The sequence below is a fragment of the Ambystoma mexicanum genome, chromosome 2p (assembly GCF_040938575.1).
Source record: "Ambystoma mexicanum isolate Mex_15411 chromosome 2p, UKY_AmexF1_1, whole genome shotgun sequence".
Classification (NCBI taxonomy): Eukaryota; Metazoa; Chordata; class Amphibia; order Caudata; family Ambystomatidae; genus Ambystoma; species Ambystoma mexicanum.
The window spans coordinates 1,478,842,549-1,478,870,298 of NC_090923.1; the positions used below are offsets into that span (position 1 = coordinate 1,478,842,549).

Below are 27,750 nucleotides of genomic sequence, written 5' to 3' on the forward strand. Positions count from 1 at the left end.
ATCCAACAATGAAAAACTGGGGCCAAAACAACCATCAACATTTGTTGCATTGATGAGGCAGCAAACTGCCCAGTATGTATCACCAACCTTTATCACACGCAAAGGCCCAAGGTAGGGGGGAGGTTTCTAATCCACAAGGACGCCTCGGCACTAAGCTGCTACCAATTCAAAGGGGTGCTGATGAAAGCAATCAGCAAAGCAGGGTGGGACACCAAGGGTTTTGGCACCCATTCATTCAGAATAGGAGCCGCCACCTCAGCATGGCAAGGAGGCCTAGCTCCCCAACAACTAAAAAACATAGGGGGATGGAAGTCAGATTGCTACAAAAGATGCATCAGACCACAGCTAATATAGCCATCCTCCTTCATTTTTCTTTCTCCCCCTTCCTACAGAAACAACAGGCGAAGGGAGGACCGCTCTCCAATCAGCAAGGATAGTCGGCCACTCATTTATCTTCAGGACGGGGCGATGGGCAGAGGAGACCAAAGAAAGGCCACCTTTCAGAAACACCACTTCTTCATGGTGGGGATACAGAGGCCTACGATGGGCCGAGATCCACAAAACCCTAGGAGAACTGGTCCCATAAAGAGACCCGCCAGAATTTTTGGTCATACACATAGGGGCAATGACCTGGTATCCATTGGAAGGAGAAATTTATTCGAGGACATGTGCTCCTCCCTAGCAGGCATTTCACATAATTGGAGGGGAACAGAAATATATTTCTCGGCCATCCTACCCAGAAAGAAATGGCAAGGGGCCAACTTCTACAAATCTGTAACGCTCACCTGGAATCCACGGGGACGTCACTCAGCCTGTTCTAACCTCTTACGACCTCGAACCCTTCCCTGGAGTCTACTCGACTGGAGACTGGGCCTGAAACACAGGATTGGTAGAGTTTAACTCCCTATTGTCTCTGTGTGCTTGAACCCCTTCTTCCCTGGGGTCCAACCCTTCCCTTTGATCCACAGCTCACCTTGTTTTCTTGCTTTCAGTGCAGGGGCGCGTTGATTGATGCGGGCTCGTTGCTGCCTAGTTACTTCACTGGCAAGATTCCGACAGGTAAGTATAATGAGTCTTTTGAACATTTCTATAACTTCGTTCCTTTCCTTCCTTAGATGATGGCCGGTGTCCGGGATGGCGATGTGCTCCTGAGATGAGTAGCGCTGAAAGTGAGTGAGAGCACGATGCACGATGCAACCCTTTCGTATTTGTATTGAACTGTGTTCTTTTTCTGTGTATTTTAGGTGCCGCAACGTTTTCAGCATGGATGCCGGTTATGAAGAAGAAATGCAGTGAGTAAGTGCGGTATGCGGTGCCTCTAGGTGTTTCCACACTAACCTGGAGTGTCTTTTCCCTCTTGCAGATGGATGAGATGTTTCAGAGACAGAGTTCCCCCAGAGCGGCTGGGATTCAGGTAAGCGGTTGAAGCTCGTACAGTCTTTAAAAATAAGCGAAGATTTGCTGAATGCTTACTAACGCCTTTTTTCTGTTCTTTTCCCTTTTCCTCAGGAAGCGGCGTGCCGGGATGGGAATGACACCGCCGAAGATGCCCGCATAACAGAAGGAGTGATAAATGATGGGCAGAAGCGCCGCAAGGTAAGGCTGTTCCTAATGGTGTTCTTGTTCTTGCAGGAGCTTAGCGCAGAAGAAAGATGCAGGCCTACTGGAGACCGATCCAAACACAGTGAGTGTCACGCTGCAGGTGCAGAAAACGCAAAGCATGTTTCTCAACCTGGGCGTGGCTTAAATAGTGTCTGGGTATCCCAGGTGTCTCTGGGCTGAACCACACCCAAAAGACTAGACTGCACATGCAGTTCTGGGAACTGAAATATGTGGGGGCATCCATCTTGTCCCCATCAATGCACTACAAGTCCAATTCCCAATGTTATTCTATGCAAGTGAGTGAGTCTGGTGCCACAAGCGCCAAGTCTGACTCCAAGTGGGTCTTTGGAGGGATGGAGAGGTCCTTGAGGGCCATGTAGGTGATCGTGGCCTGGCTCCAGCCTGACATCTTTGAGGGCTGGGGACATGAGGGGCAGGAATCATGACAGCACTCCCCCCCAAGGTCCCTCTCAAGGTGGCTCTTCTGTCTAGTCCTGGTTTATTTGGATGGTTTTGATGAAATCGTCTAAGCAAGCGAGGTGCATGGATGTACTCACAAGGCTCCCATGTCCTGTCTTGTGGACCATACCCCTTCCAGTCTACTAAGTAGCATAATTTGGATCTGACGTACTTTGAATCCAGGATGTCCTTGACTTCGAATTCTGGCTCCCTGACGACTACTACTGGCTGCAGTGGCGTTGCTACCCGGGTCCCAGGTTGAACAGGTTTAAGGAGAGACACGTGGAACACAGGATGAATCTGCATGTTTGACGGCAAAGCTAGTCTGACCGCCACAGGATTTATCACAGAGGTGACGGTGAATGGACCCAGGTATCTTGGTCAGAAAGTTCTGGTTCCTTTAATGGACACGTGTTTAGATGCCAGCCAGACTTTGTCTCCCACTTGGTAGTTGTTACAATTTAACTCTTAACTCTCTGGAAAATCCCCACATGCAAACTCGCCGGCAAGAACAATACAACAAGGCCTACCTTGTCTTCGTCCAAGAAATGAAGAATAGATAGATCTACCTGGAACCAGCTTCCGACACCTTCCAACTCAGGTATCGAAAGGAGACTCCCGGGAAACCCTCGTGGGGAAGAAAACCCAGTTACCGGTAGAGAGCGCTGGGTGTAGAGCTGGTTTCAAACTCTCAAAGATCTTGCGTGATGAAGTCTTCTAACGGTAGGTAAGTAGTTTGTCTATGAAGTATCAGGCTCAGGAAAGATCTGGGAATAAACATATAGAAGTTAGCGAAGGTGATGGTATCGTATTTCCTATGAGTGTTGGATGAGAGTTGTAATACCTGCCAGTGGTAGGTACTGGGTGTCGGCAGAGGATTTCCAATCGCTGTTTGTAAGTGTGCGTGCCTTTAGAGATGGATCCCAAACGGGGTTCCGAGAAGGAGCAGGATGGCAAGCTGAAAAGCTGGGTTTCTTTGGGAGGAATAAGGAAAGAGTAATTTAGAAGGGGAAAGGCCTACCCTATAAATCTGGTTACCGGGTACAAAACGGAAAGAAGCTTACATGAGTGGAGGTTGAGACACACCGCTCTCGGTGGTCGAATGGAGTCGGTAATGCAATCGTGGGTGACAGAGGAGGCGGGGCTTCCCTGCTCGAAAAGAAAAGGAGAGAATTCAAGGGTTAGTAGATACAAAGGTTCTAAGGAAATAGTAGCGTAAGGTTCCTAACGGCAACTCACGAAGCAAAGCCTCTGATAGCAGTAGCAACGCGTTGTTGTCCAGGAGACGTGGATTCTTGTAGCGTTTCCGGGATGGGAGGCGGAGCTTCGCTTCCGTCTTCCGTCCTGACAACTAGACCATTGACTCCGAGCACAGGCGCCATGTTGGAGGAACAAAGCCGCAACTTTGGCTGAAGCCGCCAGCGGTTCCATAACAAACCGCGTCGGAGACCCATCGTAACAGTATGCCCCCTTCCAAGGAAGGAAAATCCAGGCTTACCCGGGTGGAAGCGATAAAAAGCACGAACCAACCGCGGAGCATGAACCGCGGATGCAGGTTCCCAGGAGCGGTCAGAGGGGGAGTAACCCTTCCAGTCCACCAGGTATTGAAGAACCCCTCTATGGTAACGGGAGTCACAAATCCCTGAAATCTCATACTCCGGACCCGAGTCCGTCATCACAGGAGGGGGAGAATCGCATGTAGAACTGGAGAATTGGTTACGAACATCTGGTTTTAGCTGTGAGATGTGAAAGGTGGGATGAATGCGACTCCAAGACCTAGGGAGCCTGAGTTTGAAGGCTACAGGTCCGAATCTGGCAATGATGGGAAAAGGACCGAAATATTTGGGTGACAGTTTAGAGGGAATGAGTCGCCTGGGGAGAAACTTGCTGGCCAGCCACACCTGATCCCCGATGTCGAATTGTGGGGTAGGAGTCCGATGTCTGTCGGCTTGTTTCTTGCTCCTGGTCTGGGCTTCTTGTAGGGCCAGACCTGCTTTGATATGGCCTTGTTGAATGGTATCGATCAAGGCGTTGATATCCGGGAATTTGGTAAGGGCGGAGGTCACATGAGGAAAGACTGAAGGATGAAATCCATATGTGCAAAAGAAGGGACTGGTTTTGATGGAAGAATGCGCAGTATTGTTATAGGCGAATTCTGCTAAGGGTAGCAGATCCTTCCAGTTGTCTTGGGCTGAAGAGACATAACAGCGAAGGTACCCTTCCAGGGTCTGATTCAGCCGCTCCGTCTGCCCGTTGGTTTGCGGGTGAAAGCCGGAGCTTAATGCTCTCGAAATTCCCAAAGCCTGACAGATTCGTTTCCAATACCTCGAAGTATACTGTGGTCCTCTATCAGAAATTATAGTTTCTGGGAGGCCCTGAAGAGAGAAGATGCGTTCCAAAAAAACCTGTGCCATAATGGCTGCTGAGGGAATAGTAGGCAAAGGGATACAATGAGCCATTTTAGTTAAACTGTCCACGGTGACCATGATGGTGTTGCACCCCTTAGAAAGGGGTAAGTCCACTATGAAATCGGTAGAGATTATCTGCCAGGGTTTGACTGGTAGTAGAGGGGTCACCAATTCCCCTAAAGGGGAACACCGAGGTGTCTTGGTCTGCAGACAGGCAGTGCAGGAAGCGATATAGTCTCGCACATCAGTGCATACCGAAGGCCACCAAAAATGTCTCTGAATGAGTTCCAGGGTATTAGTAAACCCTCGATGTCCTGCCGCCTGAGAATCATGGCATAATCGTAACACTGCTTTTTGGAGCTCGGGATCAGGAACGTAGACTTTTTCCCCTTTGAACAAAAGACCTTGGCTTCTCGTTAATCCATGAGTCGATAGTAGGGTAGAGTCTAGGATCTCGAGGTCTTTGGACTTGTCTTTCAATTTTTGCAGAAAGAGACGAACTACAGATATGGACATTGTCCTTGGAAACATAGGTTCGGGTTTAAAAGGGACCTTTTCTTGAGGAGTCTTTCTGGATAAAGCATCTGCCTTCAAATTGGTGTTTCCTGGAACAAAAGTAAATTTGATTCGATATGGAGAAAAGAAATGGGCCCATCGGGCCTGCCGGCTATTGCAGGTTTGTGTGTACTGTAAAGTTCGGAGGTTATGATGGTCAGTTCTGACCTCTATAGGGTGTTGGGCCCCTAGAAGAAGGTGACGCCATTGTTCAAAAGCCCGTTTGATGGCTAGGAGTTCTTTCTCCAACACCGTGTAGTGAAGTTCAGCCGGTGAGAGAGTCTTGGATAAATAAGCCACTGGTTTTTCTATGTTCTGTTCGTCTGGTTGAAGCAAGACGGCCCCTAAGGCATACTGGGATGCGTCGGACTCCACAATGAATTGTCGTCGTTGATCTGGTACTGTTAAAATAGGAGCCTGAGTAAAAAGAATCTTGAGTTGTTCAAATGATCTCTGTGTCTCAGCGGTCCAAACAAATGGGATGTCTTTTTTCAGCAGTGTCATGATCTCTGCTTCCAAAAGGTCAGGGTTTTCCCAACTCCCTTGGAAGCAGATCCATAAGCCAGGTTCCGAGTGCCAACCAGTCCCAATTGGGACCTTTTGGACCCAGTCCTGGCGCCAGTGGCACCAGGCTCATGAATATGCCCAATCCCAGCGCTGGAAGCGCCGGGCTCATAATGCTTGGGTGGACTTACCTGCAGCAGACCATGCTGCTTACTTGTCTGCCAGTTGAGCCTCTGATCCCCTTCTGTTTGGAACTACTTTTCCTGTTGGGTGGGGCTGGAGCCACTCCCTAGATTCAGAACACTGGAACTCTTCTGGAAAGCAGGAACTCTTTTCTTACCTAGGCGTGGCTGTGGAAGGAGACACCGAAGCACTACAGGAGGCTATTTAAACCACACCCGGTGGATGAATTTTGCTTTGCGTTATTCTGCAACCTCTGCAGCAAAACGCTCATCGTGTCTTCTGCATCCGGTCCTGGGCCTAAGGAAAAAGGCTTACCATCCTGAATCCAGTCTTCAGCAACACCTATAAAGACAAGAAAGAACAGGTTAGCATTCCGGCATCTGAAAGGCAAAGGCTTACCATCCTGAATCCAGTCTTCAGCAACACCTATAAAGACAAGGAAGAACAGGTTAGCATTCCGGCATCTGAAAGGCAAAGGCTTACCTACTCTTTGTGCGCTCCGGAGGTCTTCACACTGCATTCCGGCATCTGAAAGACAAAAGCTTACCAACTCTTCGCACGCTCCGGAGGCCTTCGGCGCTGCATCCCGCATCTGAAAGACAAAACAAGGTGCGTTTAAGACATTGGGGAACTTTAATACTCACGTGCCATTACTCCTTTCCACATCTAATCCAGTGGGTATTCCGGCACCCTGCAGCCGCTCCAAACTCGTACCTGCAAAATAAAAAGACAGTTAGAGCGCATCGTGAAGCAGGCAACAAGCGCTTACTTACGTGCTTCCAGGCGCTTCTATTCTTCACACGGGCTCCATCTTCAACTCACTTCAGCCCGTCATCCGCCATCGCCGGAACCCTGCAAAACAAGAGACATCATTACTAAAGACTTTACAGACATTTGAATGACTCGAAACTTACCGTTCGTGCAGTAAACGACGGACAGCAGTCCTCTGAAGTCAAGAGGCCTGCGCTACCTATCCAGTGAAGAAACTGGTTACAGCACCCTGCCCCGAGGCAGATGGAGAGCTCGGCATTCACTTACCTAAGACATCTTGCTCTACACGTCAGGCATACAGTGCACAGAGGTCCAGCCCAAAGAGCCAACCGGGTGCTACACATCACCTTTGAAGATACGGTAGTCGCCCAGTCAAGACCGGCGCCTCTGCGAGAATCAGGTGAGCGTTACAAGCAGATACGTTAGGGGTTTGGTCAGCAAGGAGAAATGTGGGATGAATCTTCTATAAAAGTTGGCGAAACCTAGGAATCGTTGAATGTCTTTAATAGATCGGGGAGAGGGCCATTCCGTGATTGCCGATATCTTGCCAGGATCCATAGCAATACCTTGTTGAGAAAGAACGTAGCCTAAGTAGGAAATGGTGGTTTTGTGAAATTCACACTTCTCCAGTTTACAGAACAGATGATTCTGTTGCAGCCGCGTTAACACTTCCTTTACATGTTAGACATGTTCTTCCCAGGTAGAAGAAAAAATCAAGATGTTATCCAGATAAATGATAACATAATGCAAGCTGATGTCTGCAAAAATGTGATCCATAAATCTTTGAAATACATTCATGACGCGATACTGGTAATGACCAAACGGCGTGCGAAAAGCCGTCTTCCATTCGTCTCCAGCCTTTATTCGAATCAAGTGGTAGGCTCCTCTTAAGTCAAGCTTGGTGTAAACTTTGGCTCCTTGCACTGCTTCTAATATATCGGGGATGAGAGGCATGGGATATTTGTCCGGGATGGTGATTTTGTTTAAACCCCTAAAGTCGATGCAAGGACGGAGCTCGGTGGTGTCTTTTTTTGGTATAAAGAATAATGAAGCTGCTGCGGGGGAAGTGGACTCGGAAATCAGACCGTTCTTGATATGTGTGTGTAGATATTCTTTTAGTACTTCCTTTTCTTTGGCTGATAGGATATACATACTCCCGAAAGGAAGAGGACGATCTGGGATGAGGTCTATCGCACAATCGTCCCTCCGGTGAGGGGGAAGTTCTGAAAACTCAGACTGAGAAAAGATAGAACGGAATGAATGGTATTCTGCTGGTAGGGAAGAGACTTCATTTACTATGGTATTGGCAATCCCTGCCTCCTGCTCAGGATTTGGTGAAGGGGGTTTAGCTGAAAGGTGACCGTGAACACAATGTTCGGAACCTAAGAAAAGAGTACCCGCCGTCCAGTTGATATAGGGGTTATGGACCCTTAACCACGGGATACCTAAAATTACCGGATAATGAGCGGTCTTAATGATGTCTAGCCCAATGTTCTCATGATGGGAGGCCACCGTCATTTTTAAGGCTCTTGTGTGATCCTTAATGGGCCCAGATATAAGAGGGCTACCGTCGACGCTTTCCACTGGGATGGCTATGGTCTTGGTAGTACGTGGGATAGCATGTTTTCTTGCCCAAACATCATCGATAAAGTTGCCCGCGGCTCCGCTGTCTATTAAGGCGGGAACGTTAACAAGACACATGTTATCCCAAGCCAATGAAACACTTAAAGTAATCATGGTGTTTCCATCTGCTAGGGTAGAAGGACTGATAGTGTAATTTGGAAGGGGACTAAGAGTAGTTGAAGAACCCGAAGCTGTTGTCCCCTTTACGGTCGGGCATTGGCATTTCCCGGTTTCCTCGGGGGTGCAACCGTACATTCTTTAACAGTATGACTGTTGGATCCACAGTACATACACAATCCTTGTGTTTTTCTCTGTGCACGTTCTGCAGGGGCGAGAGGACCCCTTGCGTTACCTAATTGCATTGGCTCCTCGCTAGTATTCGGTTTATGAGGAGAAGAAAAGGATTCCATATGGTATCTAGGGTTCTTTCCTTTTCGTTTTTCTCTGTTCCTTTCCTGGAGTCTATAATCTAACTGCATCACTAGGGCAATAAATTCAGTCAGATTGGAAGGTCTCGGGACTCGAGACACCTCGTCTTTTAGTTCTTCCGATAACCCTCTTCTAAAGAGGGTTATCAGTGCATCGTCCGCCCAAGAGGTGTCGGCGGCCATCCTTTTAAAAGTAGTTATATAGGCTAGGATATCCAGGTTCCCTTGTTTTAAATCAAGGAGCTTTTCCTGAGAGGCGACAACCACCTCTTGTCTGCTGAACATACTGCGGATACTGTTGCAAAATGCCGGATAGGAGTCTAAAATGGGGTTGTTATTGGTGACTAAAGGAGTGGCCCATGCTAAGGCTGCTCCTGTCATTTGTGCAATCATATGGCCCACTTTGTCTGTGTCCGTGGGAAAAAAGGCTGCCTTAAAGGCAAACTGCACTGTGCAAGATTCAAGGAATTCTTTCACGGCCTGGGGATTGCCATCATATTGACCGCCTGGTAAAGGCCCTGGAGGGACTTCTTAGCTCCGGGCTGTCTGTCCCTCTTGCTGTCGCAATGCAGTGTTTTCCAATTTTAACTGTTGGACCTCTGCAGAAAGGGTCTGCATGGCGGCCATCATTTGTTGTAGCTGCTGTTCCATTGTTAATGCCCGAGTTTCCCCTGTGAGTCCTCCAGAGCTTTTATTTTCCGGGCGTTGATAATTGTTACAATTTAACTCTTAACTCTCTGGAAAATCCCCACATGCAAACTCGCCGGCAAGAACAATACAACAAGGCCTACCTTGTCTTCGTCCAAGAAATGAAGAATAGATAGATCTACCTGGAACCAGCTTCCGACACCGTCCAACTCAGGTATCCAAAGGAGACTCCCGGGAAACCCTCGTGGGGAAGAAAACCCGGTTACCGGTAGAGAGCGCCGGGTGTAGAGCTGGTTTCAAACTCTCAAAGATCTTGCGTGATGAAGTCTTCTGACGGTAGGTAAGTAGTTTGTCTATGAAGTATCAGGCTCAGGAAAGATCTGGGAATAAACATATAGAAGTTAGCGAAGGTGATGGTATCGGATTTCCTATGAGTGTTGGATGAGAGTTGTAATACCTGCCAGTGGTAGGTACTGGGTGTCGGCAGAGGATTTCCAATCGCTGTTTGTAAGTGTGCGTGCCTTAAGAGATGGATCCCAAACGGGGTTCCGAGAAGGAGCAGGATGGCAAGCTGAAAAGCTGGGTTTCTTTGGGAGGAATAAGGAACGAGTAATTTAGAAGGGGAAAGGCCTGACCTATAAATCTGGTTACCGGGTACAAAACGGAAAGAAGCTTACATGAGTGGAGGTTGAGACACACCGCTCTCGGTGGTCGAATGGAGTCGGTAACGCAATCGTGGGTGACAGAGGAGGCGGGGCTTCCCTGCTCGAAAAGAAAAGGAGAGAATTCAAGGGTTAGTAGATACAAAGGTTCTAAGGAAATAGTAGCGTAAGGTTCCTAACGGCAACTCACGAAGCGAAGCCTCTGATAGCAGTAGCAACGCGTTGTTGTCCAGGAGACGTGGATTCTTGTAGCGTTTCCGGGATGGGAGGTGGAGCTTCGCTTCCGTCTTCCGTCCTGACAACTAGACCATTGACTCCGAGCACAGGCGCCATGTTGGAGGAACAAAGCCGCAACTTTGGCTGAAGCCGCCAGCGGTTCCATAACAAACCGCGTCGGAGACCCATCGTAACAGTAGTTGGGTGCCTTTGCTCAGTGTTGATCAGCAAACTTCTTTTGGCGATTCTTAGCTTGAAGTAGGTGTTCAGCTGCCCTTTTAAAGGTTTGAGAAATGGTCGTTTGTAAGGTTTTGACTGCTGGCATTTCCAGGGTTGTAGGAACGTCCAACTCAGAAGTACGTAGGTGCCTGCCATACATGATATAAAAGGGTGTCTGCCCAGTGCTGGTGTGTAGGGAATTATTATAAGCATATTCAGCTATCCATAATAGTTCGAATCAGCTTCCTTCAGCTTGGTGTAACATTCAACGCAGATACTGCTCGAGCGTCTGATTTGTCCTCTCAGTTTGACCATCCGTTTGGGGATGGTGACTGGTGGATAGCCGGATGTCGATCTGGGCCATAGAGCAGCGTTTTCTCCAGAAGTTAGATACGAATTGAGTACCTGGGTCTGAGACTAAAACTGAAGGAAACCCATAGAGCCGTACGATGCCTTCAAGAAATACCTTTGCCAGAGTGGAAGCATTTGGGATCCCCTTAAGAGGAATGAAATGTGCCATTTTTGAAAATAGGTCCACGACCACAAGAATAGTGTTAAACCCTTGACTGGGTGGTAAGTCAGTAATAAAATCGAGGGACAACGTGTGCCAGGGTGCTGGTGGGATTTCCAATGGTTGTAATAGCCCAGCCGGTTTCTGCTTGGATGACTTGTTTTGAGCACACACTCCACAAGATAGGATGAATTGGATAATGTCTTTACGCCACGTGGGCCACCAATAATTTTGTTTTACCTTTGCTAGGATTTTAGCGATTCTGGGGTGGCCCACGATCAAGGATTCATGATAAGCGGACATGGCTTGTTCTCGTAGTTCTTGGTTTGGTAAGAATAAACGATTCCTGAAGTAGGGCAACTGATCTTTTATCATGTAATGTTCTCCTTGTGCACTCCACGCTTGTAATTGCTTCGGACTCATCAGGTTTTGGATTTCTTCATGTAATTCTTTCTGAGTTATGGTTGCTGTGATTCCTATGAGCTTGTCAATCGGGATGATTATTATTGGGTCAGGGGTCTGATACCCTTGCTCTTCCACCCCCATATGGGAAAGGGCATCGGCCTTCCTGTTTTTCACCCCTGGTCGAAATGTAATCACATAGTCATATTCAGCAAAAAAAAGAGCCCAACGTAGTTGTCGCGAGGATTGGGCCTTTGCCGTTTTTAGTTACTGGAGGTTCCGGTGGTCAGTTATTACGGTGATTGTGTGTCTGGCGCCCAAGAGGTAGTGCCGCCATGCCTTAAAGGCTGACCTAATGGCCAGGAGTTCTTTGTCTGTGATAGCGTAATTGAGTTCAGGGGGTGTGAATTTACGCGACCAGAAGGCAACAGGGTATAACTGGCCCGTTTCGGGGTCCTTTTGTGAGAGGACGGCTCCCATAGCCATGCTGGAGGCGTCCGTTTCCACCAGGTATGGGAGATCAGGGCGAGGGTGGCGTAAGATTGGGGCAGATGTGAATGTTGCTTTGAGTTCCTGGAAAGCTTCCTCGGCTTCTGTTGTCCACTGGAACTTTTTGTTGCTTTTCCTTAGCAATATGTGATGGGATGCACGATTTGTGAAAATCCTGGGATGAACCGGCGGTAGAAGTTTGCAAAACCCAGCATACTTTGAACCCTCTTGAATGAATTTGGGGATGGCCAGTTCAGGATAGCGTCTACCTTGTGTACATCCATCTGGATTCCATTCGGGCTGAGAATAAAGCCCAGGAATTCCACCTCAGAGACGTGGAATGAGCACTTTTCGAGCTTGGCGTACAGCTGGTGTTGACAGAGTTTCTCCAATACGGATCGGACGTGTTTAATGTGGTCCTGCTTTGATGCGGAATATACTAGAATATCGTTGATGTACACTAGAGACATCAATAAATTTCCGTAGGACATCGTTCATGAAGTATTGAAATGCTCTAGGCGCGTTGCAAAGGCCAAAGGGCATTACTTGATATTCGTACAAGCCGCATTTGGTGCGAAAAGAATTTTCCATTTGTCCCTCTGTTTTACGCGAACAAGGTGATATGCCCCACTCAGGTCTAGTTTTGTGTAGATTTGGGCATCTTTGACTTGATCAAGCAATTCAGGGATCAGTGGCAGGGGGTAGCGGTTTTTTACGGTAATCTGGTTCAGTGAGCAATAGTCGATGCATGTTCTCAAGTCCCCCTCCTTTTTCGGTACGAAGAATAGAGGACTGGCTGCTGGAGACTTCCGGGGATGGATGAACCCGTTGGCCAGGTATTGGTCAAGATAGGCCTTCAGGTGCTGGTTTTCTGGTTCCGTGAGTGCGTAAATTCACCCACAAGGGATTTGTGCGCCGGGTATCAGGTCGATTTGGCAATCGTATGGTCTGTGCAGTGGCAGGGTATTAGCCTGTTCTTTCTGAAAGACATCTTGAAAGTCCTAGTATTCACTTGGTAGGGTGCCGATTGCCACAGTCGCAAGCGTGGAGGTTCTGGTATCTATTGGTTGTTTCTCTTGGCGATAACATGTGTGGGCGCAAGTCTCGGGAAAGGCCAATTCTTTTGCTCGCCAATCGATTCGAGGATTGTGAGCTACCAACCATGGCATTCCCAAAATCAACCGGAACTGTGGTGCCTTAATGAGGTTGAAAACGATAGATTCTTGGTGTCCATCCTGGCACAGAAGGGTTAAAGCTGCAGTGCATTGGGATACTGGACCAGAAGCTATTTCTGTGCCGTCGACAGTGGTAACAGTGTCGGTGGTTGATTTAGGGCGTAGCGGAAGCCCCATCTTTGCAGCAAGATCCGGGTCGATGTAATTGCCAACGGCTCCACTGTCAATGTACGCTCTTACTGCGTGCATCAGAGATGGTTGTTGGTGATTGATCAAGACCACAGATAGTGCAAAATGGGAGGTCTGTAGTTCACTTTCTTCACTCGACAAGTGGACCCCTATACTTGCCGGACTGTGGAGTTTTCCGATTCCTTGATGGTGTCTTCCTTGTCTGTGGCCCCTACCGTCCTCCTCGGTGGCTTCACAGGGCACTCTTTAAGGAAATGACCTGACCTCCACAGTACAGACATAACTGCTGTTGTCTCCTTTTATCCCTTTCCGCTTTAGTGAAAGGGGATCTGACCCCCCCGATTTGCATTGGTTCTCCTGAACCTTCCGTTGTGTGGGCAATATTGTCCTTTGAACGCCACACATAGGGCGAGGGTCCGGTCTGGTCGATCTGCTCTTCGGTCCTGCAACCTATGATCCAGTTGAACAACAAGGTCAATGAATTCTGAGCAGTCTTTCGGGGGGTTTACTACTTGTGGGAGAACATCCTTGAGCTCCCCCCGCAACCCCTGATGAAATAACGTGGTTCTCTTCTCCACTGGCCATTCTGCTTCAACTATGAGTCTATTGATCGTGGCTATGTATGTTAATAGGTCTTGATTCCCTTGGCGTAGGGACAGAAGTTCGTTGTCTAATGCCTGCCCATGAGTACGACAGGCGAACAGCTTTTCCATCTCCTGCTGAAAGCCCCTGAAGTCATGCAGCAAAGGATCGTCTTGGGCCACAAAGGGTACAGACCAGTCCGCGGCGCTACCACTTAGGTAGGATAGCACAAAAGCGACCTGTGATTGGTCATTCGGAAAGGCCCCTGGTCTACAAAGGAAGTGCAGGCGGCAGTGGTTCATGAACGTTGCAAACCTATTCGGATCCCCCGTAAATCGTTCAGGCGGGGCCAAGGGAACTGCCCCAGGAAGGGTTATCTGAACGGGATTGGCTGATGGTGCTGGCAACGAGGGCACGCTTCCCGGAAATGGTGCATGCCCTGCTTGTGACTGGAGAAGTTGCCGGCTTAAATCATCAGTGCGTTCTTTGGCTGCTATCAGCTCTCTCCTCAGGGTGTTGGTCTCCTGCCTGGCTGCATGTACTTCGGAACGTAGCTGCCCCGACATGTGGGCTATCTGGTCGGTTTCTGACGTTTCCATGACGCCCAGGTGGATTTCGATGTGAGGCTTTGCATTCTGTAACACTCACCTGGTATCCACGGGGACGTCACTCAGCCTGTTCTGACCTCTTACGACCTCGAACCTGTCCCTAGAGTCTACTCGACTGGAGACTGGGCCTGAAACACAGGATTGGTAGAGTTTAACTCCCTATTGTCTCTGTGTGCTTGAACCCCTTCTTCCCCAAGGTCCAACCCTTCCGTTTGATCCACAGCTCACCTTGTTTTCTTGGAAAGTGTGCTCTCTGTCCTGCTTTCAGCGCAGGGGCGCATTGATTGATGCAGGCTCGTTGCTGCCTAGTTACTTCACTGGCAAGAGTCCGACAGGTAAGTATAATGTGTCTTTTGAACAGTTCTCTAACTTTGTTCCTTTCCTTCCTTAGATGATGGCCGGCGTCCGGGGATGGCGACGTGCTGCTGAGATGAGTAGCGCTGAAGGTGAGTGAGAGCGCGATGCGCGATGCAACCCTTTCGTATTTGTATTGAACTGAGTTCTTTTTCGGTGTCTTTTAGGTGGCGCGATGTTTTCAGCGTGGATGCCGGTTATGAAGAAGAAATGCAGTGAGTAAGCGCGGTATGCGGCACCTCTAGATGTTTCCGCGCTAACCTGGAGTGTCTTTTCCCTCTTTCAGATGGATGAGAAGTTCCGGAGACAGAGTTCCCCCAGAGCGGCTGGGATTCAGGTAAGCGGTTGAAGCTTGTACAGTCTTTAAAAATAAGCGAAGATTTGCTGAATGCTTACTAATGCCTTTTTTCTGTTCTTTTCCCTTTTCCTCAGGAAGCGGCGTGCCGGGATGGGAATGACACCGCCGAAGATTCCCGCAGAACAGAAGGAGCAATGAATGATGGGCAGAAGCGCCGCAAGGTAAGGCTGATCCTAACAGTGTTCTTGTTCTTGCAGGAGCTGAGCGCAGAAGAAAGATGTAGGCCTACTGGAGATCGATCCGAACACGGTGAATGTCACGCTGCAGGTGCAGAAAACACAAAGCATGTTTCTCAGCCTGGGCGTGGCTTAATTAGTCTCTGGGTATCCCAGGTGTCTCTGGGCTGAACCACACCCAAAAGCCTAGACTGCACATGCAGTTCTGGGAACCAAAATATGTGGGGGCATCCATCTTGTCCCCATCAATGTACTACAAGTCCAATCCCCAATGTTATCCTATGGGAGTGAGTGAGTCTGGTGCCACAAGCGTGGGTCTGGTGCCACAAGCGCCAAGTCTGACTCCAAGTGGGTCTTTGGAGGGATGGAGAGGCCCTTGAGGGCCATGTAGGTGATCATGGCCTGGCTCCAGCCTGACATCTTGGAGGGCTGGGAACATGAGGGGCAGAAATCATGACAAAACATTTCTAGAAGAAAGCTCAACAGGGGGCTAGAGAAATGCTGTACAGCAAGAGGACTGGGCTTCATAAAGCACCCGGCCATTACACTGGGTGACTCGGACCTTTTTCACAAAGACGGCACCCATTTATCAAACCAGGGCATGGAACAGTTCTTTAGAGAAATTGCAGCCACTCTAGCCTCCAGGGGTTGCCACTAGGAGATACTTTCGGGGGAACGTGGTCAGCTGCCAACCTGCCCACGTGTGGCGGTATGGGCCAGAGGGGGCAACCCCAAGACCCGGTGCCCAAAAGTATGTTACTAAGATGATATGTGATTATTGTTATCTCCATAACCATATCTGTACAATAAAAACCTACGGCCTTTTATTGCCAACACTTGACAACAATGTGTGAGCCAAATTATTCCAGGTGAGGGTATGGGGTCGGCAAATAATTATGCATGCATATGGGGTCAGCAGTTATGGGCAATGCTGCAGGGCCACCCAAAGCAAGGCAGGGTAACTGCTGTTACCATCAGCAGGCTTGGAGAGGGGCAACCCAACCTCTCCCCCTCTCTGCTCCTCTCCTTCCCCCAAGCCAGAGAGACAGGCCGTCTGGGCACAACAAAGCTGAGGAAGGGTGAGGTGTGAACAATCACCTCACCCATCCTCCATACAGCAAGGTGCTAAGCACCAAAGGAAACCAACAGTCAGGCAGGGATCAGGTTCAAAGACCTGCCCCCCCAGGGGGGCAGAGAGTCAGCTATCCGGCCAGGGGCTGGAACACAACAGCCCCCACTATTATACATATCAAAGTCTTGTAGAGAGCAGCATGCTCTGAGAAACACAAACAGTTTGTGGACCCTGAACGGGGACCCAAGCACACAGGAGGTGCACTGTTGCCTCAGGCCTTTTCAAACTAGTTTAACGATACCACTTAGCCAGCTTGTTCTTCAACCAAGTTTTGTCTTTTTATTGGTCCTGTGCATTAGAGGTGGTGAGGGCAATGCAAATTATGCTGAATTTTTAGGGTGGACAAAAGTGCTTTTATGATGATATTTATGAAGCATGTGCCCTGGTCACTATTGATGTCAAAAGGTACTCCAAACCTCGGGACAAAGTTGTGCACCAATATCTTAACAACAGACATTGGCCCTCATTAGGACCCTGGCGGAGAGGGTTTTACGCCGGCGTAGTGCATGGGGTACCTCTCCGCCAGACTACGAGTTCCCGTAGCGCCATGGATGATTTTTACGCCTGCTTTTTGCAGGCGGAAAAATCCATGGCGCTACGGGACCTTGATGTTAATTACGCCACCGTAATTTACGGTGGCGTAATTAACGCCTTCCCCATCCCCATTATGCCCTATGGGGCAAGAATGGGAATGGGGAAGGGTAAAATGGGGATTGGGGACTTACCGCCCCGCCAAGGTCGGCATGGGGCGGTAAGTCCGCCAACCACCTTGGCGGAGTTGGCAGCTTAGCGCCATGGACCATGGTGCAAATTGCACCATGGTCCTCCGCCAAGGTCGTAATGAGGGCCATTGTATCTGCATTCCTGCTTGGGTAAGTCTCCACCCGCTCTGAAAACACAACCACGATAACAAGAAGATGATACCAATTACTACAGTGGGGAAGCTGCAGAAAATCAATTTGGAGACCCACAAAAGGACTGTAAGGGGGAGGATGTGCCCTCTGGGTGGAGGGTACACTATTTCCCACATTACTCTGGAAGTCGATGATATAAAATTGACAATATTTTTGTGCCATCTTGGAAACATAGGTAGCATTCCTTCTCTACCCACATGTGCCTGACAATGATACAGTGTAAAATGGTGAGATATTTCAATCTTGGTGGCCACTGACCGATGCTCGTCCTCTCTCTACAGAGTCATTGTGCAACTGACTTCTCTTCCGTATCAAGTTATCGTTTTCAATAGAGGGAGGTTTTTCTTGTATAGAGGCAAAGTCTTCAAGAGTTTTATAAGGGGAAGGATTAGAACTGGCTCTGACGGGGAGGATTTGCATCTTCAAATTCTGACATTGCAGCCATCTTAGTGATACGTCCTGTAAAATCAATGCCACAACCATTTGGATCATCCCAAGGTTGATTGGAAACTCACTTAACAATGACAATTATTTCTGGTAATATGATAGCGTTCAACAAAGCTTTCACATACTGTCCATTCTTTATCAGAGCCCCTGTGCATCATAAGTCTATATACATTTTAAATGAATGATGTGCTGATAAGCATCAAGCTGTGGTAAGGGCCACAAATTCTGCCACCTGGGAAAAGGTGACTCCAGGCTACCTTCCACTCTCTCTCACCTTCCCGGGTTCAACCACTGTATACCCTAAAACCAATTTCCCATTTTTATACAAGTAACAAGACACATCAACAAAGTACACTAGGACTGGTTAAAAAAAAGGCACATGAGTGAGATAATATGGGACACTAATAAACAGTCCTTGATGGCTGCATAGCCATGTGGGTACTATCATGTAGGTCTCCATTTTGAGGAGTGGGGATTAGGGAAGCTGGGTTCAGCACAGAGCACCTGGTTGGGGTCATGTTTGAGGAGTTGGAAAGTTCAAAAAAAGGATTTCATATTTACTTTTTTGGGAAATGGACACATGCTGTGTCTTGGTTTTCAATAACAGGGAAATATGACATGGGGCACTACTACCTCCAGGAGATATCCTATCAGAATGTTTTCACTATGCTCTACTGCTGATGCAGCAACAGATCTCAAACAAGGCATTATTCGGGCAGCCACAGAATCCAATTCTGTTGTATAAGGTGGGGGAGACACAGGAACCTTGTGGGACACCACAAGTGATGGGTATGGGGTCTGCCGCCGCTGTAGGTGAGAAGACCCTCATGGTTCTACCATTAAGAAAAGAGGTAATCCAGGTCATAGCCTCGGCCGAGAAGTGAGCTGAGGTGTGGAGGTGTGTGCATAGGACAGAGTGATCAACCAAATCGAAGGCTGCAGACAGATCGAGGAGGAGAAGTAGGGCAGCTTGGCCGTTGTCTCTGAGCGTATCGATCTGAGCCTTCAAGTCAATGAGGGCAGTTTCAGTTCCATGTTGAGGGCGGAACCCTGATTTTCTGGAACCCAGTAGACGGTGTTCTTCCAAGTGTTTCTGAATTTGTACATAAGCAACCTTGTCCAGGATTTTTAGTAGGAAGGGAACAGTCGTTATGGGTCTGTAGTTTGTAGGCGTGGCTGGGTCGAGTGTGGGTTTTTTTAATAGTGGAAGTACCCAGGATTGTTTCAGGTTAGTGGGGATAGAGCCAGAGGTGAAGGAGGCATTAATCAGTTTTGTGATGAAGGGAGAGAGGTCACGGGCAGCATCTTTAATGAGCTGTGCTGGGCATAGGTCTCCCTGACAGTTGGACAGTTTCAGAGACAGGATGATTTTTTCTACTTCGAGAATCGTGACTTTGGAGAAGTTAAAGCGAGGGAGATCTGTGTGTGTGGGCGTGTCTGGTGTTTTAGAGGGAAGAGAGCCGTTGAGGGACACTTTTTTGCAGGCTATTTTGCTTTGGAGGGTTGCAATTTTGTTGGCTAGGACGTTTTGAATTTCAGAGCACCAGTTTTTATCTTTAGTGCAAGTGTCGAGAGGTACTATAGGGGTTTCAACTTCTTTAAGGATGGAGAAGAGTTCCTTCATGTTTGATTTTGCTTGGGATATGCGAGAGTCAAAGGAGGTTCGTTTAGCCAGGTAGATTTCTTTTTTGTAGAGTGTGGCTAGTTTGGAGAGTTTAAGTTTATTCGCATCTGAGGGGGATTTTTTCCAAGTGGCCTCACAATTCCTTTTTTGCTGCCTTAAGTTTTTTAGTGTATAAGTGGGAAAAAAGAGGAACTCGATTTTAGTAGAGTTGAGAGAGAAAGAGGGAGGTCATCCATGATTGGATAGCAGAGATGCTGCTAGAGACAGTAGAATTGATTGATTCAAAGAAGGATGGACAATGCTGCAGGGCCACCCAAAGCGAGGCAGGGTAACTGCTGTTACCATCAGCAGGCCTGGAGAGGGGCAGCCCAACCTCTCCCCCTCTCTGCTCCTCTCCTTCTCCCAGGCCAGAGAGACACGCAGTCTGGGCAACACAAAGCTTAGGAAGGGTGGGGTGAGGTCTGAACAATCAGACAGTCGGCTATCCGGCCGGCTGGAGTTGAGAGAGAAAGAGGGAGTCATCCATGATTGGATAGCAGAGATGCTGCTAGAGACAGTAGAATTGATTGATTCAGAGAAGGATGAAAACGAGATGAAGATTTGAGCGTAATAGAAGTGGCAGGATAGATTGAAAGACGAAATGAGATATGATAAAGGCATAGTATAAAGATAGAAAAGGAGAGGGCCAAGAGCTGAAGCCTGAGGGACTCCATGGTAAAAAGGCCAGGCAGAGGAAGTTGAATCAGACCACGAAACTGAGTAGGAGCAGTCTGACAAGTAGGAATTAAACCATTTAAGGACTGAGTCAGAAAACTCAAGAGAGGCGTGTGAGGACAGAAACATACAATGCTTAACAGTGGCTGAAGAGGGTGCCCAATGGGAGCTAGTGTTAAAGGGACAGGATGAATCACGTGACCATGTTTCCTGACCCGCAATAGATGGAGAGCGGCAGGGCTAGTCCGGGTTATGAGAGGAGGCAGTGAATGCCATGGGGGCCTCGTATGGCAGTCTGGGAGGTTCAACGAAGGGACAGCAGACTCACAGGTATGGTTGACAGGAGTGCAGAGTCCAGGAAGTCCTCAAGTCATGTAACCTGCACTGACTGCGTGTGGCTGAGTCAGTCCAAGTGATATATTGGCAGCAGGGGGAGGCCAAATGAAGGATGTTGCAGCGGCCTCAGGCAGCAGTCTGGGAGGTCCCATAGAGGGACAGCAGACCCACAGCTATGGTTGACGTAAGTGCAGAGATCAGAAAGTCCTTATTGGGTCACGTGACCATGTGAGATGACCCATACCGGATTGCGTGCAGCTGGGCAAGTCCAGGAGATGACAGGCAGGAGGCTAGGCCAAATTGAGGCAGCAGATGCCTCAGGAGCCTCAGGCAGCAGTCTTGGAAGACATGCGCAGGGACAGCAGACCCACAGGTACGACTCACTGGAGCTCAGATTCCAGGAAATTTTAATTGGGCCACATGACCAAGTCATGTTGCCCGTGCTTGATGGAATGCAGCTGGGCCAGTACAGGCAGCAGGGGATGCCAGGTGAGGCAGTGGAGGCCATGGGGGCCTTGACCGACAGCCTTGGGTGTCCCACCCCACGCAGGGACAGCAGACACACGGGTAAGGCTATATTGCTGAAGGGGCTTAACTATCTCAGCGCAGCCAAAATGCCATTTTGTAAGTAACGACCATCCCCCAAAATGTGTTCATTTGTGTGGTAGTCTGAGGTTTTGGAATTTTGTAAACAGTTTCTCTCCGGGACGAAGATATCAACCGGTGACCTTCATAATATAATGTCCGTCCTAAATAGTGAACACCTCTGTGTGCACATTTACACCTTTTGTTTGTATGCTTTATGCCCTTTCTCAACCCTGCAGTGAGCAGCACCTTTGTGCCCTAATAAGAATCCTCATAAGAAGGGGATACTATAAATTAATCATCTAACTATTGAATCAATACAGACTTTCCAAATAACCTTATAGTGTTTAAATTCCTTTTGAGTTGCACTGAGATGAAGGTGGGGGTGTTCACCCCTGAGGTACTCTCATCCAGGTGTACTTGACCCCTTTGTGTAAAAATGCAAACAAGTATTCACTAACCTGATGTGTATGGGAATAGAAAAGAATGCTGATCCACTACCATGACATGGGTGGCATTAGGAGGAATGCAGGAAAGGATAATGGCAGGATTTGGCACCACTGGGAATGAAGGGACTACTACTCTTTTACGACTGTTAACTCTTGAACAAAATGGCAAGTGGTCTTTCCAGACTTCTTCACAATCATTATAGGTGTTTTATATGGACAGTAAGTACAATAATTCTCTGATTCAGAAGTGATTCAGTAAAATGAGTAATACCTAATTCAGCTTCAGAAATAAGTGATATTAAGGGACTTTCTTGACTTTCTGTTGGCTGTCAGAGTAGCCAGAAGCACGGAAACTGCTCTCCTGAACATCCGTAAAGACCTGCTTTCCAACCGTGACTCTAATATCCCACCTGTCCTTATCCTACTCGATCTCTCTTCTGCCTTTGCAATGCTCAACCATGTCATCCTGCTCAATCGCCTCTGTGATAACCTGGGTATCACTGATCAGGCCCTGGCCTGGCAGACCTCCTTCCTCTCCAGCCGACCCTCCCAGGTCCAACTTGGGTCCTTCCTTTCCTCTATTTCACTCTCGACTTGTGGTGTTCCCCATGGGTGTAACCTCTCTCCCTGGCTTTTCAACGAATACCCGGCACCCCTCGCCCACCGCATTGCTGCTCTGTGCTCCAATTTTCAGTGCTATGCAGATGATACTCAGCTTGTATTAAGGCTCCCCTCTGCCACCTCTTCTCCCTCTCTCATCTCTCACTGTCTGTCTGCAATCCAGGAGTGGTGTGCCGCCAACAACCTCTGCATTAATGCCAGTAAGAGAGAGATCCTCCTCACTGGCTCACCTGCACCTTCCTTTCCTGTCACTCTCTGGCCGGCCTCCCTTGGCCCCCTTCCTGCTCCCACCTGTGAGGCTAAGAGCCTCGGGTCATCTTCGTCTCCACGCTTTCCGTTCCTCCACACATCTCTGACGTCTCTAAGAAGGAAAACTATCAACTGTACCTCCTCAAAGGTATTCTTCATTTCCTCTCCTTACCCCATAAGCTCACTGTCTCTAGAGCTCAGGTTCTCTCTAGGCTGGACTATTGCAACATCCTCTTTCTAAATCTGACTGCAACTACTCTCCACCCTCTGCAGCTCATCCAGAACAGGACTGCAAGACTTGTGCTTGGCCTCAAGTCCAGGGATCGTATTGCTCCAGCCCTGAAATCTCTTCACTGGCTCCCAGTGGCTGCACGGATTAAATTCAATACCCTTTGCATTGTCCACAAGGCCTTCTGGGCTCTGGGTCCGTAATACATTCAACTCTCCCTTCAGAAATACCTTCCCAGTCGAGCTCTTCGCTCCTCCGCCGCCAGCTCCCTCAGGGCCAGTCACTTCTCCAAGCAACGAGTTGGGGGTATATCTCTTTCTTCGGCTGAGGCCTCCCTCTGGAAAAGCCTCTCTGCTTCTCTGAAACTTGAGAAGAAACATCTTTGGTTGCGGAAGCACTTCAAGACCTTCCTCTTTGCTTTTGCCTTCGCTCTTCCTCTCCCCTACTGATCTCTGTCTGCTTCGGCATTGGGCACCTGGCTAACCTCTGATTTTGGGCCCAGATCCCTGCCAACCCAGCTTCATTCCTGCACAGCCTCTTGGCAACCCTTGCACTTGGGTCTGTATCTGCAACCCTACAGTCCCCTTCCTGCCCTTATTAGACACCTGTTGTCTGCTCCTTACTCTTGCACTTACCACCTGCTGGCTGCATTACCTGTTGTTGTTTTGATCTTGCGTTGAGCACTTTCCATTCCTCCCCTGCCCCTTGCACTCTCCTCCTCCTGTATCCCCTGCACTTGTGCGTTCTCAATGTCACTGGGCCTAGTAAAATTGTTGTTTTTGTCCTCCCTTGTTCCCCTCCATTGCCTCGGCGCGCTTTGAAACACATCATATCATATCGACGGGTCTACTTTAATACTAATTGTTACAGCTGTTTTGATGTACCCTGGCTCATTATGTGAGGAATATACAGAGAGAGTTAAAGTGTTAAACGATGCCTCTTAGTCATCTGACCATCCCATCTCCCCTTCCTCTAACCCCCCCACCAACTTCTACCGAGAGGGTAGCAAGAACTGCCTCAGTATTAGCAGCACGTTCAAAAATACTCCCTTGGGGTTGCAAGACATGTTACACATAGGTTTACCTAACATATCTCTGCCTAGGACTTAAAAGGAATGTGTGCCTGTCAGTAATGGGTGCTAGTTTGATTGTGAGGGGTTCTGTAACTTGGTGTGTCCTTGGAGTATTGGACGGTGGTCAGTCAAATATCAAAAAAAAAAATCTCGACTAACAATAAGGTCGAAGAAAAAAGACAGAAAAAAAAAAGTCGAAGTTCTCTTTTTTTAATTATATATTTATTTTGGGGTCCGGGATTAAAAAAAAAAATGGTAAAAAAAAAAATTAAAAAAAGGGGGGTTAGGGGGGCAGCCCCCCCATTTCGAATAAAAAACGTCATTAAAAAAAATCGACTTTTTTTTCAGCCTTTTTTTTCGAGATTTCACATGGGATTATAACCTGTACCGATACTCCATAAATAATTGATATTAACCAGTTATATAATGTTTACTGGTGGCGAGGCAGGTTGCCAAGTTAGGGTCTTATGTTGTGGCGGGCAGGGGAGACAGGGTGCCAGTTATGGGTTCTGTGTTGAGGCAATGCAGGAAACCAGTTATGATATTTTGCAATGCCAGCTTGTATTTCTATCTTAGATTGAAGCCAGCCACCCTGCATCAGCTCTGGCTTAGTTCTAAGAATGAATTCTCTAGCTTCCACACCCTTTTACATTGGTCTAAAAGTAAAGATTGGCATAGGATCGGATGGGAGGAGACATAGCCTGCTGTCAAATTGCAAAGCACAAGACTCAAATCCCAGCTTTCCCATTTTACCAAATTCTAGTATCCTGATTAAATCGTGTTTTACTAAATTTGGCATGTGGGGGAGGTTTCCTAAGGCTAGGTCTCTAAGAAACTACAAACATTACTGCAAGATATGTTGCATAAAAGGAAAATAATGTCAATAACGTCTACAATTGGGAGATGTCGAATTGAGTGTAGTTCTGGAAATTGAGGCAGCTGCATTGTGGGTTTGGGCCAATGCATCATGGGCCTGAAAATTGTACTTGCCCCCAGACCAAATGTTTTCCAGCCCTCCCGTGCCCATTGTGCACAGAGTAACAGAAAGAAAACAAAAAAGCAAACTCACAAGTAAGCTGTTTCATATAAATGTCACTTCCCAGGTTAGTCATTTAATTTCCAAAGGAACTCATCTTCGTGGGGGCGTAACGTAAGGAAAATGCGTAAAAGCCTTAACTAAAGGCCTTTATGCATGTTCCTTACGTTACCCCCATTTTCATTCATTTGTATGGTGGAGAGGTGGTGCGAAATGCAACTTGCGTTTCCACCACCTTCCTTCCTCTCCGTCATACAAATGCTCCAGCATTTGCGCCGGCAATGCTGGAGATCCCTATGGGGTTTGCCTCCTTTATGCAGCATAAAGCAGGCGGACCCCAAAGGGATAGATTGTAAATGCCACCTGCCATACTAGGATGGCAGGCGGCATTTACAATTACAAATAAACGCATGCAAGCAGGCAGGCAGCATTTAATTGTAAATGTGAGCACCACTTGCCATAGAATCAAAAGGAAACGCTGCCTGCCATGCCAGGCAGTGTTTACTGACTTTGCACTGTGGAGTGCAAATGTGAAGGACAAGGCTGCAATAGTGCCTTTTGCCCTTTAAAGTTGTACCTTGCAGTACAAATTACCAACATTTGGCGTGGGGGACGTTAAAGTGTAAAAGTAACAGCTCCCCCCCCCCACCAAATTACTCATTTTATCAAAATTGAGCTCTACAGTGTTTTCTGTTGCTGTGAATTTCCACATATGCAGAAGTGAAGCCGTATCACTTTTGAGCTTTGCACTGACTAGAGATAAGATAGTAAAAGAAAAGGAGCGAAGTGGATACACGGCTCTTCTAACAACCTCAGCTGTTCATCATGAAGAGCTACAGCCCAGTGTTTCTCCTGCTTCCCCACCTGATGACCACCGCCTGCATACCGATCAGCCACAGTCTGAAGGGGGGATTTGGAAAACTGCTGGTGATCTCTTTCGATGGGTTTCGTTGGGATTATGATCAAGACGTGGACACCCCCAATTTAGACCGCATATCAAGGGAAGGGGTGAAGGCCAAGTATGTCACCCCTCCTTTCGTGACGATGACCTCGCCCTCTCACTTCACCACCATCACTGGTAAGAAATCAGCAGAGCCAAGTTGATTGTTTCCAAAAGGATTCTCCACAGAGCACTTTCGATGTTGCCTCGTTGATGGCTAATTGTGATAACTAGAAAGGAAACAAAACGGAAGGCGTAGTTTTGTTTTCTTGTATAACAATCAATTTATCTCAAGATTATGTAGGGGGGTTCTGTGTGTTTAAACTGTTTGTGTGAGAGTTGGAAATGTGTCCGAATGTATGATGTGAGCTGTGTGTTTTTGCATGTCCGAGTGTGCTGTCCTCCGTGTCTCTGTCTCTGGGGAGGAGCATACACGCTTCAGGGGGTGGGGGTGGTGGACAGGGAACCAAAAGAGGCCCTGGAAATATTGGTAAAAGTGGCCCTATATTACACCTTTTCAGCAAGCCCAACCCTTTTACTGTTAGGGAGAATTCTCTCTTTAGGCTGAATTTCCTAACCTAGTGAGTCCACCAGCAGCTTTGCTGGATTTCTGGAGTTTGTTTTTTTCTCCTGCCAAGAGTGAGACTCTTTTTTTCTCCCACTCTTGGACATGATTTATGGTGTTCCTTTGACTGTTAATGTGTTTTATGGGCTATGGGGTCATTTACTCCATAGGGTCTCATGTGTTTTTACTATGTGCGTTACACAGCACCCACCGTGCAGTGACACAGGGGTGTCATAGTGACACCCCACCATAGACTCCATACCCTGAGACTGACTGCTGTCTCCCAGGGCATGTAAAGTCACCATTGGCTTTACTAATACCAAATTATTAACAGAAACCAGTACAAACCATCATATTGTGGACGTACTGGTCGGGGCAATTCGATTGCCCCGGGGTCTGTTAGTCGAGGGGGCATGTCTCCATCCCCCCTGATCGAGTTTTGGCTGGTGGCAGTGGATACTACTTTTTATATTCGACCGCGAATATATCCCTTTGGGATTTTCCCATTGTTCGAGGCTACCAACTTTAATTATTTAATTCTCATAGCCTCGAACATACGGCCGGTTTATTTATTTAATATTAATTTGCCGGTTGGTATTTTTTGCCAGGACTCGATTCTAAAATGGCGTTTGTGTTCTCTTCTGTGACTCCAACCCAAGTCGAGCCCTTTGTTCCACTTTTTGGCGGGCTTCTCCACAGAAGCCTCCAAAAGTGGTGCCATTCTGTCTGGGTACCACAAGGGGTGCAGGAGGGGGTTTAGGCACCCTGGACTGAGTTACCTTGCTAACTCAAGTCGCACTCTTGTGTGATTGGCCCAAGTGGTGAGCCGGCCGGCTCACCACTTAGCATGTTTGATTGACAGCTAGGCTGAGTGAATGGGGGTGTGCTGCATAAAAGCAGGGCTTTGGGGACTGGAACGTCAGAAGTCGCCACAGGACCTGAAAATCCGATGAGGGAGAAGCTGAGCCGACCTACCACGACGACACCACCGGTGGAGCCCTGCAGACCCGACTCACCACTTCCCGACGACAGAGAAGATCTCCCGGCTGGAGAGCGTTCTTCCCCTGACTGGTGGGCACAACCAGTTTACCTTCTTCTCTTCGCACCCCAGACCGGCTTGTGGTCGAATTGCCCGTGCCAACCACACCGGCAACCGGATAGCCACTTACCACTGGACCGCGAATCAAAGGACCGCTCCTTTTACCTGAGAAACTCCGCGGCTGGCTTCTTCCCTGGCAGTGCAACGGACTCCTGTCTTCCTCCCCGACAAGATCCTCTCTTCCCCCGGACGAAGCACCGACTTGCATCCGCTGCCAGGAACAACTGCCACCGCTGGAGTATTCTCACCACTTAAAGGTACCGTGTCCGCCAGGCCTCCCTTTCTAAAGATTTCTACAAGGTAATAATAACCCCTTAACCTTCTGGACTGGGCTGGCCGCCTTGACCTTCTAACTGGTCCCTTTCTTTGGTCCAACTCTTTTTGAACCTTTTCAAGACTTTTGTGCACTGCAACCGTGTGACCTTGGACACATTTCGTTTGATCCTCTTAAAGTGGATCCAGCCTACTGAACTCTAACTTCACGGTTTTACTTTGCCTTCCTCTCTTGTTGTGTTCTTGTAAAAGTGTTGGGACCTGTTTCAATTTATTCTCTGCTTTTCTGGCCCTTTTAAAACAAATTATTAGAGTGCCATCTGCGTTAAGCACTCACCGCTGT

General features: G+C 48.1%; 1 protein-coding gene across 1 annotated transcript in view; it reads left to right on the top strand.

Moving 5' to 3' along the window:
- Positions 1 to 27,750, top strand: part of LOC138567904 (ectonucleotide pyrophosphatase/phosphodiesterase family member 7-like) — a 416,216-nt gene that overhangs the window by 1,511 nt on the left and 386,955 nt on the right. The window contains exon 2 of the mRNA XM_069646404.1: positions 1,510 to 1,596. Coding sequence (XP_069502505.1) covers positions 1,510 to 1,596 — 87 coding nt within the window. The remainder of the gene's footprint in view (positions 1 to 1,509; positions 1,597 to 27,750) is intronic.